At 42.2% G+C, this 14,167-nt stretch overlaps 1 protein-coding gene across 1 annotated transcript; it reads right to left on the bottom strand.

Annotated features, from left to right (window-relative positions):
• Positions 1–1,084: 1,084 nt before the first annotated feature.
• LOC117825887 (histamine H3 receptor) lies at positions 1,085–13,916 on the bottom strand. The gene is made up of 3 exons (XM_034701862.1): positions 13,348–13,916; positions 12,744–12,910; positions 1,085–4,244 (listed from the first exon to the last, which is right to left on the bottom strand). The coding sequence occupies exons 1-3, from the start codon at positions 13,622–13,624 to the stop codon at positions 3,393–3,395; spliced, it is 1,296 nt and encodes a 431-aa protein (XP_034557753.1). The 5' UTR covers positions 13,625–13,916; the 3' UTR covers positions 1,085–3,392.
• Between the last annotated feature and the right edge of the window lie 251 nt (positions 13,917–14,167).

Genomic DNA, 14,167 nt, shown 5'->3' with positions numbered 1-14,167 from the left:
CACCTTATTTTAAAAATATGCATTTATTTAAAGCTTTGTATGATTAGGGGGCATGGCCTCTTTGAGTGACAGGTAGCTGTCTGCTAGGTGTCCCCTCAGCTGATTCAGTCCCTGAACTTAACCTCTGGGCTGTGTTTGTGGTGTTTGAGCCTTTAGCAGATGTCTTGGCACTTTATTGGACTAACAGACAGTTTTTACACTCAAACTCAAACATCATATCTTTTATACGTTAGCTCTAATTAGCAGGTATTCAAGACTGCGGCTGCAAATCTTGGTGAGAAAGAAACACTCTTTCTAAAATCGCCATTAGCTTCTCCAGTCTGATAAATGATTAACTCCCTTTAGCCTCTACCACGAGTAAAACCTAACTGTGTGTTGGTAGTGCTTCTAATAAGCTAATTAGCCGGCTAATCCTTTGGCTGTTTAGCTTTGATGACTTAGTTTCTCCCTCCTTTGCAGTACTACCATTTTCTCTGAATCTGTTCCCTTCTGGCTCCAAAAGTCTTCAAACTGATAGCTGATAGCTTTCCCAACTTTTCTAGACGTTATTTAAGGTAACTCATAAGTTACCGCATGCATCGCAAAACCAAAAGGTTTATACGTTTGAGTCTTTAATTGAATTTAGGTTAAAGCTCCTATGAGGAGTTTTCAACCGGTTATGAAACAGACTGAAATAAAATGTGACGCCTCTTTAAGGCGTAAAAAAGTAAACAAGATCAGCAACAACATTTATAATATTTAAGCTGTACTTTTTAACACAAATGGCTGCAAATATCAGTCATAAAATACTTATTTTAAAGTAGCTGTGAGGATCTTTAAGTTTGTGTGATTTGGCACCACCTGTGGACTAAGTATGTAGTCCCATTTCAAGCTCTTTAATTCTGGATTTTGTAATCCCACAGTCTGTATCTGTATTAGGATGATTTAATCCAGCTTTCTTCTGGGAACTTGGTCACAAGTAATCTGGATTAGCTCATCCTGGACAGGGAGTTCGGATAATTTAATCCAGATTGAACTTTTAAGCATCTACGTCCTGGTTTGAGGACTTGATACAGATGTCACCAATAAGTAGAGGTAAAAAGGCTGAGGGCAGTCTTTTCTTTATTCTTTCTTTGGCTACTTACACCGACACACATTCATCATAGCCGAGACACGAACATCTAGTTTGGCATAGATATTTTATACAAAACTCTGATGTTATAGTGCTTTACATTTATCGTCGACAGACACCGTGTCAGATTAAGTGCAGATTCAGTGTTGCCCATAGCCCACTTTAAGAGAAAATAAATAAACATGAGATAAAAACAATCCTCTCCTCCTCAGATGCTTCACAATCTGAGGACGCCACGTTGATCATCCTATTGCTGCACCACGACAGGCATGACTTCTTTTTCTTCTTCTTCAGCGATGTGTTTCAAAGTCTAAAGTGAAATATTTCCATGTGCAGGCAGAGAGGTGATGAAGATTTTAAACTCCTTCCTTCACTCCCACGGCTCCTGTGTTTTAAGTGATTGTTTCTCTGCACTGTGCTTCCTTCAGACGCTCCGACAGCTTTGTGCTTAATAACACCACAGACTAAATGACAGTCATCAACATCTCTCCGTTGTTTCTCAGCGCTTGGCTCATGAGAGACTGAGAAAGTCAAAAACACATCACTGCTTACTGTCCCGCTCTCAGAGATCTGAATACATTCTGAAATATCTGACATCCGCTATAATCAAGGTGCAATTATACACTCCTTAAAGGTGCTCCCAGCCTCCGCATCCCCCGCCATTAAAGTTTAACCATTATTATTATCAGGAAAAGTTTAAGAGCAGTGTTTTCCTCTCTCATTTGTCATATTGCTGTCAGATGTAGAGTCACAATCTTCACTTTAAGCAGGAACTCTGCTATTTGAAAACCAGGGCTCCATTTTAACTAACACGTTCCAACAAAGAGGTCTAAACAGTTTCAACATTGCTCCAGGGGATTACCTCGGCTGTCAGGTGGAAAACAATCCCGGTGAAGTTCTTGTGTTGTCCCCGACGGGCTCATATAGTTCAAACGTCCTGAAAACTAAGTTGCCCAAAAAGGAGCAAAACTTTTGTGAGAAGACGATCTTTCTTTCTTTTCTTGTGATAGAAGCAGAACCAGCTGCTACACTGCTCATCTTAAAGCCACATGACTCCACAGAAAAAGAGGGGGTGTTTGCACCGTCTCAGATTTCAGAAACCAGGATAAGCTGGGTTTTGAGCAAGCCGGTTTTGCTACCTGGAAAACTCCAGAAAGAGTTGGCTGACTTTATTGACAGGCAGGAGCACTGTAGCTGTTAGCGAGGAGGCTAAAGGCCCGCCTCTTTACCTCACACTGGCTCCACAGAAGTTAGGTTGAGTTAAGAATTTCCAATATAGCACCCACCGACGATCAGCTTCAGAACAGGGCTTCAGGAACAGATGGATCACGGAGACAACGTCCATTATTTATACAGTCTATGGTGCTAGCTTAGCTTAAAGAAATGCACCTCCTAACGTTGGACACTAGAGACATCATCTGTTTGTTTATGGATCTACGGACACCAGTCACATTCGCAGGCTAAGCAGAGATGAGGCGTTGGACTGAAAACACCCTTGTTGTGGGAGGTTCTATTACTGTCTTTGTTAATGGGGTCTGATGGTTTAGCAGAGAATAATTTAGCAGCTGTGTTGTTCAAAAAATCATCTTCCCTTTTTAACCAGAAAGACTGTCTGTGAAGGGATCCTAACATCAACAGTCTGAGCCTGTCATCTGTGAAAAAATGACCTTCAAGAGGATGAACGATAGAGCTCCAATATTAAACTAATTTCAAGTTTTATAGTTCAAATTTAAAATCTCCTTATGTATCCCACTCTGGTGTCTGACAAGAGATTTCAGGTACTGTCTCTTTAAGGACAGGCCTCCACACAAGCCCAGTCTCCTCTGATTGGCCAGCTCTCGGTGTCTGTGATGTCAAAAAGTGTCTGGGGTAGAAAAAACTCTTTAAAATCTGGCGTTAAGAGCAGCCCAAAGAGTGAGATAACTCCGACACATGTTAACTCACTTATTTAAAACTTAGACAGAGGTGTAGACTTAACATCTAACATCTCAACATCCTCGTTTGAGACCTCCAGGGTTACTTCTGATTCTGATCCATAACAGTCTGTTTCACCTCTGCTGAGACAACATACTGGAGCGAATCTAAACTTTTTTAACCTGTCAGTCAAATTAATAAAACCCAGAGCCCATGTTAAAAATATTCTAGTTACCTTTCCCTCAAGCACTTCTCCTCTTTTTGAAAACTAGATTATTTGGATGGAAGAACAGTTGATGGGTTTTTACAGTGTTTGACCGACAGTAGTTACTGCATTCATAAAGCATGGAAGTGCATTCAAGTTCCTCTAGCAGGACTGGACCTCGATCTGAGGTTGGACTGATTGTCTCTTAGGACACAGTATTTTGGAGAAAGCCCTTCGGAAGCTGCTGTGGCACAGCGGGTACAGGAACGGGTTGATGGCCGAGTTCAGCCAGAGGAGCCAGAATGTCATCTCGTACCAGTAGTGTGGCACACATGTACCGCTGCAGGCTGCACGGATGATCATCAGGAGAGTGTACGGAGCCCAGCAGATCCCAAAGATACACACAATGATGGCCAAAGATTTGGCAATCTTTTTGTCCCGTGTAAGGCGTGATCCCTGCGCCCTGCGTCCGGGCGCCATGCAAGAGGCAGAGTGCTGAAACAGCCGTGAGTTCTTCTTGTTGGGAGACAGCTTCTCCCTCTGAGTGAAGACCTGACTGGTGGTCGGGTCCCCACTGGAGGAGACGACATCCTCGTCCTCGATGACTGGAGAGATAGCAGCTGGCTCACTGCATGACACCTTCCGAGTCTTCACAAAAAACACGGACCAGCCCGTCCCGTCTTTGTGCTTCTTACTGATCCTCTGCACCTTCACGTCCTCCTCAGGGAACGCTCCTAAGCTCTTGTTCCTGCGGTGGATGTTCAGGTAAATGCTCAGGTTGAAGAAAGCCACAGACACAAAGGGTGTGAAGAACTCGAAGGTAGAGGCACTGAGCAGGAAGTACCAGGTGAAGTAAAACTCAGCGAAGCACTCATGAGCCGGGACGACACTGTGTCCCCTGACCACCTCCCAGAAGATGATGGCCGGGCCGTAGAGGAGGAAGGAGAGCACCCACACGGCCACCATCTTGAGCACAGCCTGGCGGGTCATGTTCCTCTGCGCTCTGTATTTCACCTGCATAGAGAGAGAGAGAGAGAGAGAGAGAGAGAGAGAGAGAGAGAGAGATGCACCTGAACACAGAGTCTACTTTTCAAACTGCTGCAGCTGCACACAAACAAACATTTCAACTCTTTTTCAGATGAAGCCTGTTAGTATTGTGCGGCTCATAGCGGTGCAGAGATGCTGTAAATAAAACCCACTCATGGGGCCCTTATTCCTGGATGTGTCACTGAAGCCAGAGAGAGCGAGAGATCGAGAGAGAAAGAGAGAGAGAGGGAGAATGTCAGGACGAGAGCCATATTCACTGATGCAACACAAGAGTGTGAAAGAGACATCTGGTTCCTCCCCATCCTTTCCTCCCTCGTCCTTGGCGCTCGTTTCCTTTTCTGTCGATCCATTTTCACTTCAGCTCTTCTCTGTCTTAGACAATCTATCAAAGAATCGCTGTCACTCCTCTATTTCTGTTTTCTTTTTTCATCCTGTCCTAGCCTGAAACCGTGAGGAGTCTCTGCAGCAGCGGGGAGACAAAGATGCGCCTCATGTGACTGCGGTTAAAGAGCAACTTAGGAGGAAAAATCCACTCCTCTGAGTCAATAAACAATCAGAAGGAGGCTCTTCATGATGCTAATAAGTGATTCTGGCACAGCCTCCAGAGTTATCGTGGGCAAAGCAAAAAAAAAGAAAGACCCATTTCACTTTTAGATTAGACCGTTCCTGCTCTCTGCGGAGTGGAAATGTATAAATACATGAATTTAATTTCCCACCAAGCTCTTGAGATCAAACTAATATCCAAAAGCAAAGCAATGGTTTCATGTGGTGTCTGGAAAATCTGGCATGTAAAAAAACACACGGCAACACTATGAAACTGATCCACATGGAAACAAATTAGCCAATCACTGAAAGATGAGCTGGTTGAGATACTATTCATCCTGTCTGAATGGATGACGAGTGCTGTTCATACAGTTCGCTCTTATTTTCATAAAGTTCTGGGATATACAGGAGACAGAATCCTACATTTCTCATAATGCCTTCTGATGGCAGGTTTAATTAAACCCTCTCTGTCTCCTGAATCTTCCCTGAGGGGTGCTCAGACGTGAAACACTGCACCGTTTGGCTCGAGCTCCCAGCTTGTACAGCATGTTATCCAATCAGCAGCAAGATGCACACTGTATTAAAAAGGCAGAGCACCTTCAGGATGTTAAATGCAGACTGTATAAAAACATGGCTGGCATGACAGCTCCACAGAAGTGACGCAAAGTCAGAGAGGTCATAAATCATACCTCCTCCATGTTAACAGATGGAACATGAGTCAAAGTGTAAAATCAAACACAGGTCAATAAAATTTTGTCAAGCATGGTTTCTGTCATTATAGTTAGTTCTTATCATGCTGATTTATGTCTCAGTGTTTCTGTTTACTTTGAATTAGTTATTGATGATATAAAAAGAAGGATGAGGCAGAATCAGTCTAGATCTGACAGAATTCTGATATCAAAGGCAGAATTTTAGAATTTTGTCTTTGATCTTAAAGGCGGAATTCTGGAATGTTGTCAATGATCTCAGAATTCTAGAATGTTGTCTCTGATCTTAAAGGCAGCATTCTAGAATGTTGTCTATGATCTCAGAATTCTAGAATGTTGTCTTTGATCTTATAGACAGAATTGTAGAATGTTGTCTATGATCTCAGAATTCTAGAATATGGTCTTTGATCTTCAAGGCAGTATTCTCTGATCTTAAGTAGAGAATTCTAGAATGTTGTCTTTGACCTTCAAGACAGAATTCTAGAATGTTGTCAATGATCTCAGAATTCTAGAATGTTGTCTTTGATCTTATAGACAGAATTCTAGCATGTTGTCTTGATCTTAAAGGCAGCATTCTAGAATGTTGTCTATGATCTCAGAATTCTAGAATGTTGTCTCTGATCTTATAGACAGAATTCTAGCATGTTGTCTTGATCTTAAAGGCAGCATTCTAGAATGTTGTCTATGATCTCAGAATTCTAGAATGTTGTCTTTGATCTTATAGACAGAATTCTAGAATGTTGTCTATGATCTCAGAATTCTAGAATATGGTCTTTGATCTTAAAGGCAGTATTCTTTGATCTTAAAGAGAGAATTCTAGAATGTTGTCTCTGACCTTCAAGACAGAATTATAGAATGTCGTCTTTGATTTTAAAGACTGAACTCTGGAATGTTGTCTTTGATCTTAAAGACAGAATTCTGGAATGTTGTCTATTATCTCAGAATTCTAGAATGTTGCCTTTGATCTTAAAGACAGAATTCTTGAATGTTGTCTATGATCTCAGAATTCTAGAATGTTGTCTTTGATCTTAAAGGCAGAATTCTGAGGACTTAAAAATAATCTGTGTGCCCAACCCTCTTTCATATTAAGTCCATGATTGACAGCTGTGTTGACCAATGAGGCTCCTGCAGCGCTGTGTGCACTGGATTATCAGAGTAGAGGAGGAACGGTGAGATGAAACGTAACAAACACTAACATAAGAGTCATTAAACTTTTCCATAACCATGAGTGTCTGTATCAAACCCACAAAAGAATCTGTCACGCTGAGGACTGGACCCACATGAGGACTGGACCCACCTGAGGGAGCAACCACGCTTTGTTGGGGAGTGTGTTTGTGCATTTTTGCAGAAGGGGTGTGACTTGAACACCACTACCAGCCAATTTCCACTAAACATACTATGGCTCTAACAACATCACCACAGCAAGATGTCGGCTCCTCCTTGGACAATTAATTTTGCTTTACTTTCACTAACATCAGGAGGAGGTGGAGACACGTCCTCCATCTTTTAATCAAGTAAAAGGTTCAAACACCAACATTTCTGTTCAGTTAACATTTCACTGACTTTGACGGGGGCTGAACAAACCCTAGTTTCAGACCTTTACATTATGCCAACTCCACTTAGCAGACTCATACATCTGCTTTCTCTGTTTTAAAGGTAATCAATCAAATGATTGCAAGGAACTTGTGTAGAGCAAGTTTTTACTATTGCTTTTAGGGGCCAACTCTGTGAAAATCCGCCTGTCTTTGTAACAATCAACACCAATGTATATCTGGGCCTGGTTCATGAAAGGATTTACACGCCTTCTGCACCAGCTGAACCGGTTTGATTGAGACAAAGAAATATATATCATCTAATTCACAAATCACTGCAAAGAGTTGAGCGCACCACAATCTGTGCTTCAGAGCAAACTGTCTGTGCGCAAGCTCTGTTTGTTCAAGGTTGAAGGTTTTCTTTACTAATACCCATCAAAGTAAACTTGTGATGCATAAGGAGATTCAGCTTTCTAATCTCTTTGTGTATTTAAATTACCCATTATGCATTCATATTGGCCCAAATTAGCCTTTTTCTATGCAAATGCACCTCATTAAAAAAAACCATCTAATTCACATCCACCAGCACAAACAGTCTCGTTCAGTAAGAGGGAGATTTTATCGTTTGCTCAGAGATTATGGGAATGTGCTGCAGTGTTTAAAAAGGATATCACACCCACATACTACAATTCAACTTCAGGATGACCAATAAATAATATACTTGTACGTAAAGCCTGTTAATGTTACTTTGACATTACTTCTATTGTTTTAATCAGGAGTTAAATCAGTTTGGGGCTAAGACTCGACCCAGGCAGTCTTTTTTGGAGACGGTCAGGTCATAACCTTGGACGTGTTTTCCATCCAACAAGCTGCTCTTGCTGGTTTGTCTCACGGAGAAAGACACATTAAATTACTCTAAATTACATTACTCAAAACAGGCAATTTGTTTTCAATTTTCCGTCACGTGGAACGGACAACATGTGGTCTCATATTACATTCATCTATCAGGGAGGTGTTTTAAGTTTAAAGCATGTTTCATGTGAATCAGCTGTTAAAGGTGTTGCGCACAGCGAAGACGCTCAGCTGGCGGCTGCGGCTGAGTGACAGGTCTCCGCTTTTTAAAGAGGATCAATACGCAACTGCTGCCAACAACGACACGAAGGTTGACAACTTTAAACAGGACATTTCCCCACCTTTAGATACAAAGCCAACAGACTGCTGGGAATTGCTAGTGCGCTATGTTTGCAGACCAGCAACATCAGAGCCATCTGAGCTTTTCTGCCGCTGGACTTATTATGACCCGGTTGCGCTCCCGGCTGACACCCGATAGAATACAGAGTAGGCAGAAAACTGGACACTGTGAGTCTGAAGTACATTTCTGTTAGTATTATGAGCCTTAATATTATAATCCGCAGAGAATATTTTTATGAGCCTGATCGTTGATAATCAGTGTTAAACATGTACCCATATTCAATACTGTCAGTTATATGCATTTTGTTGTTGTAGAAAATATAATTTTGGTGGAAAAAACATATTAGGCATTGTTTTTTTACATAAGAATAATATATATTTGTATTAATGACTCGATAATTGATTGTTAACAAATTCCAAAAAAAGAAAATACTTAACATGTACATGCCTAGTAGGAAGTGTCCCCTTCACATCAGCTCATCATCTGTATGAGGACACATTGAGAGCGCATAGCACAGCTGCAGCAGAGAGAGGAGATGCTAACAGCTCGTCTCTACAATCAGACACAAAACAAGAGCAAACTGCACAGAGCTGCAGAACTTTGCGGGTGTGGTTGAAAGTCATTCACACAAAATGTTTTATAATTTAGACCTTGACACGAAGCAGATAGGGAGGGCTGTCACTGTATTCTTTTAATTAAACGTTTATTTATATAGGGATGAGAATAAAACAGATAAACTGATGCTACCCTCTGCAGAGTCTGTCCCTAGTTGAGCCTAAATACAAAACAATCAACAACAAATCTACAAAAACAGAAAACATTCAAGATGCTGTATTTGAACATAAAAAGGCCTCCAAGCAGCTAAATTACCGACTGGGTGTAGAAAAATATAATGTCTCCATCTATAACAGAAGGAGGTTAGGCCTTAATGGTGTTTCTGCCTGTGGGTTTAATTGAACTTTGACCCTCTGACTCACACGGGGCTTGAACTCTGGTTATATCTGACCCATTCCTCACCTCTGATCACGACCATGGCCGACTCCCTCGCTCTATTTTCTACATGACACGACTTTCCAAAGACTGCTGTTTCAGGACAGAAAAATAAGACCTAGTCAAGTTGGTCTGATCAGGTTCCTGAACATTTATGTGACTTTTTAACAAACTGCTGCGAGGCTGTGATGAATTTTCAGGGATATTTTGTAATATTTAAAAAACAAGATGTGAGTTCTTCATCTTTATACCTTCCTATAATCTCTTTATTTCAGTCTTTTTATTCTTCTCATTGCTTTTATTTATTCCTGCTTCTTTGACTTCTTCTCATTATATGTGGTAGCTTTCACTCTTTTCACTCCCTCTCCTCTCTTTCCTCCGTGCCCTCTTGTTGTCTCTGTTTGTCTTCCATGTTTGGGTTATTTTCTTATTTCTGTCCTGTTTTGCAGTTTTTCAAAAGCACTTAATTCCCTCCTGTTTTTAAAGATGTTACATACACGTAGTTATTATTAGAGTTTATTATATTAAGGGCCTGAAGTAGAAATAAATCATGAGCCTGGTTCTTACCTACCGGAGATCCACACGGTGCCTGAATACTCCAAGCTCTGTGTGTTCAATACTTGATTCTGATTAGTCAATACTCCCTAGCAACAGTCTGTTATTTCTCATTATCACAGACTCTGAATATCAATCCACCAAAGGTCATCTGGATAACGTGCCATCTGTTTTTTTATGGTGGAAAGAAAGAGAGAAGTTAGAGGAAGTGAAAAGGCAGGAGGTCAAAGACTTTGTTCACATGTTGTGTTGATTCTGGCGCGCCCTCTGGATGAAGACTGCGTTTCCCATGAGCACCATGCTCCTCTGTGGTAAAGATGTGTCTCTTCTTTTTAATCCTACTTTTCTTTGTTCATTTTTGATCAGGATGCAGAGTGAAGAGGTCATGTGTTGATTTGTAGCTACGTCAGATTATTAACTGTAACGTAAAAGCAACGATTAAACTCTGTAAACTTTGATTTATTACCCTTAGTTAGCTTACAAAAGGTGACCGGTGTTTCGATGTAACTTGTGACCCTGCTAATTGGTGACTTTCAGCGTCTGTGGTTGATGTACTTAATAAAGCACTGTAAACGCGAACAAGTTGAAATGACTCAAATCTTTGTGGTAACTGATTAAATAAAAGTTTTTAAGTAGCGGAAATACAATTTTTGAGAGTAACTGAAAATATAAAATACGATTTCCGTTAACTCAACTGTTTTCTTTCCTTTTTTTTGATTTTCAAGATTCCCAAACTCAAATTTTTTAGTTACATTTTTTTTGTATTTTTAATTCCTACATACTAGATGAAACTAAGTACATGTCATGGTTTGGTTAGTTTAGTTCTTGTGTTTTATGCCTTGGTTCCTCCCCGTGTTTATTCTGCATAGTTATCCTTTGTCTCGCTTGAGTGTTCAGTGATCCATGTCTTCTGTTGTGTTTCTGAAGGCTGATTTATACTTCTGCGTCTCCCCTACGCAGCAGGGGCTGACGCAGACATGAGCACCACATACTTGTGCGTCGGTGTGTCTGTGTCGCGCAGCAATTCTCCGCCGAAACGCCTGAGGGCAGTGCGGTCTCTCTGATAGCCGGCCGCCTGCTTCCGGTCCCGCTACGATCTCTGTTTACTTTTCCACAGCGATTCAGAGCGTTTTATGTTCATCTACAGCTGATACGTGTTGCTGTTTATCATACAGACATGATTACATGACGAATAGAGAGGAGGAGATTAAATACACGGCCGATGTGCGGCCGATGTCCGGGATCCTGGAAGTGCTGTAAATGCGGGAAAGACAAAGCCGCCGAGCGGACCAATCACAGGGCTTGCGGTCCGCGTCTGCTCTACGGGGAGTTACATTTTGGAGGAGGTGCACGTCAGCTACGTGCGTAGGCCTCGGCGTAGGTACGGGAGCTACGCGGACCCCCGGTGTAGGCTACGCCGTTGATTCAACGCAGAAGTATAAATCAGCCTTTAGTCTAGTCTGGTGTTTCCTGTTTTATTTTGTAGTTCTGAATCCTTGTGTCTCCACTTTAGTTTTACATCATGCTTGTGTGTGTTTCCCTCCTTTTGTGATTCCCCTCATTAGTCTCACCTGTGTCCTGTGTTCACACCTGTGTTGATGACTCTGTGTATTTAGTTCCTCTGTTTCCCAAACATTAATCGTTCAGATAACTCAATAATTAATTGTTGGTTCAACTAAATAGCTGGTTTTGAGTGCTGTACCCTTAAAGGCTTTGAGTTGGAAGTACTGTTCAGGTTTACAGTGAGAGGACACGTAGCTGTCCTTGTGAATGTCCGCTTGACCGTTTTAATATGAAAATATGCTTATCGGATGCATCTTTAAAATCTTTTATGAGGAGGCGAACATTGCTCCGTACTCAACATCTGCTGTAACTATGACAACAACTGACGCCTTCCATTTAAAGTCGCCAGTTAACACGGCCGCTAGGTAAACTGGAACACCGGTTCAACGTTCCCTGTCTCAGCCCCAGTGTCACGATGTGAGCTCCTGTGTCCAAATACACATCTGGATAACATAAACATGCACACGGTTTAATTCTTTAGTCCACAAAGAGCAGTGAAGCATCCACACGCCGGCATAAACATCAAATCCTGTTCATAGCCGTTCAGCTCTTTTTGCTAGCTAGCTAGCTGGTTGTAGAGTTTCTCCGTCTGAAACTTCAACAGGAAATGTCTGTTTGATAATCCTGCTCCAGAATCAGACATTAGGACAAAACATTAAATCATCTAAAGAAGAAAAGCTCCTCCTGATTGTTAACTTCTCTCTAAAAAACTTTAGCTGCAGAGCTCTGAACAGGAAACTTCAGGGACAGATATCCACTCAGCTTTCATCACAGAAAATCAAATTCAGTTTGAAGAAATAATGTGAACACTGCTGATCTCCTTTGACTCTGTAGGTCATAAAGAGGCATCAGAGGAAGAGTGAGACAACTTCAACATCAGTGAGAACCTCCTTACTGCACCTTTAAGAGAACCCCACATAGCTCACTGTTACTATGAACGCAGCTCAAACTGATCAATGAAACCATGTCCTGATCAAACATTGGTGTAGAATTATTGACTGATTCACCTGTCAGGGCCTCCATCTGCAGCATTAACCTGCTCACTGTGAGTTATCCTGTACGTGTAGAATCACTGCGTTCCCCTTTAACTTCATTAGATCTGTCTGTACAGAAAGCTGCTGATGTTTGAATACAAAACCTTTATTTACCAAATGAAGCAGACGACGACGACGACGATGTGTGTTCAGACTGACAGTATAGATTACATCCAGGCGCCTGTTAGAGGAACAGAGCTGTGAATGTAAATGAGTCCTGACTGCACATTAACTGTGTTACTGTGTCAGACACACTCTATAACTCTCTCTCTCTCTGTGTGTGTGTGTGTGTGTGTGTGTGTGTGTGTGTGTGTGTGTGTGTGTGTGTGTGTGTGTGTGTGTGTGCTTACTGCTCGTGTGACTGACAGGAAGCGGTCATAACTGATGAGGACGATGTTGAAGACTGAGGCAGTGCAGAGCAGGTAGTCCATGACCAGCCACACCTTGCAGAGACCCTTACCCAGAATCCAGCGGCCCGTCAGGTTGTACGGGATGTACACCGGGATACAAAACGCACCTGCAACACACACACATGCAAATCAACCCTCCAATCACAACTGCATGAAAATTCACACCTCTCCAAACCAGGAGACATTAAAATGAAAGCATTTAAGACGCCAGGAGGTTTTGGGAACAGTCTGCTCCCTCATTGTTCCGTTTGGGAGGGTGTATTTTATTTATCTGATGCTGCAGAGAGCAGCAGCACAAAGAAGAGCTCACACATTTACAACAGAGTGACTGTCAGTAGTAATGTGACACATGAGTGAAGCAGAAGGACGCTCAGGTCATTTGTGAGCACACCTGACTCACTATAATTATATCAATAAGAACACTTCAGGACAATCCAGACGTACTTGGGGCGTGGGCAAAAATCCTTGAGTGGGCTTTGAATCACGGGGAGAACAAAAGATTCTTGATCAGGGGAAAGAAGATGAGGAAGATGCTCCAACTCACCCACGAGGAAATCAGATATCGCCAGGTTCAGGAAGAAGTAGTTGCTCTGAGTCCTCAGGGTTTTATCCACAATGAAAGCCATGATGACCAGCGCGTTCCCAGCCACCACCACGACCACCAGACCCACCATGAGCACCGACAGGATCACCACCAGGTAGCCCGGGAGCGCGGTCCCAGCCTCGGACACCGCGGGAGTCAAGTTGCCGCTGGAGTTGGAGTCCGGAATATTCGCGCCCATTTTTAATTCAAAGCCAGAATCATGGTCGAGGTGTTTCATCTCACGCGCACACACAGCCAATAAGTCCAGTTACGCGCCCGCGCGCTGCGCTCCACTTTACGCAGGAGTCAAACATGACTGACAACCAGTGATGGACTAAAAACACTTTCCCCAAACCTTCCATGATCCCCTGGAGAGTTCTTTGATTAGAAAAGGAAAAGAGTTTAAATCATTAATATGAAATTATGATCATAAATCCTCTGGGCGCGCGCTCTTCCCTCCGGTTGGCTGGTTTGGCATCTGTGCGGGCAGAGGGATGTGCGGGTGCAGCGGAGCGCACTGTTGCTTTTTGTCAAAGGAGTAAATACTGCTATAGTAAAAAATAAGCAACACATCCGGTCATGTTTTCACAATAAAGGCCCCAGAGCAACGGTTTTCAGAAGACTACAACTGTTACATTTTGGAGCTCTTCATCAGCGTTTCTTTGTGTTCAGAAGTGGATACCTTCCCATAATAACACCTAAAACAACAAGGTTATCAAAGCAAGTATGTAGCCTAAAGAGAGGGCAGACTGTTATAATAAACTGCTGAATTATATGCAAA

The sequence above is a fragment of the Notolabrus celidotus genome, chromosome 2, assembly GCF_009762535.1.
Source record: "Notolabrus celidotus isolate fNotCel1 chromosome 2, fNotCel1.pri, whole genome shotgun sequence".
Classification (NCBI taxonomy): Eukaryota; Metazoa; Chordata; class Actinopteri; order Labriformes; family Labridae; genus Notolabrus; species Notolabrus celidotus.
Note: the sequence above shows the minus strand (reverse complement) of the source record. Positions and strands in the feature narration are given on the sequence as shown.

What these genes read in the sequence shown, in the direction of transcription:
- LOC117825887 (XM_034701862.1), bottom strand. Translation starts at nt 13,624, where the DNA reads ATGAAACACCTCGACCATGATTCTGGCTTTGAATTAAAAATGGGCGCG. An exon ending in GATATCTGATTTCCTCGTGG is followed by an intron (nt 12,911 to 13,347) that starts GTGAGTTGGAGC and finishes TGTGTGTTGCAG; the next exon opens with GTGCGTTTTGTATCCCGGTG. An exon ending in TCCTGTCAGTCACACGAGCA is followed by an intron (nt 4,245 to 12,743) that starts GTAAGCACACAC and finishes CTCTCTATGCAG; the next exon opens with GTGAAATACAGAGCGCAGAG.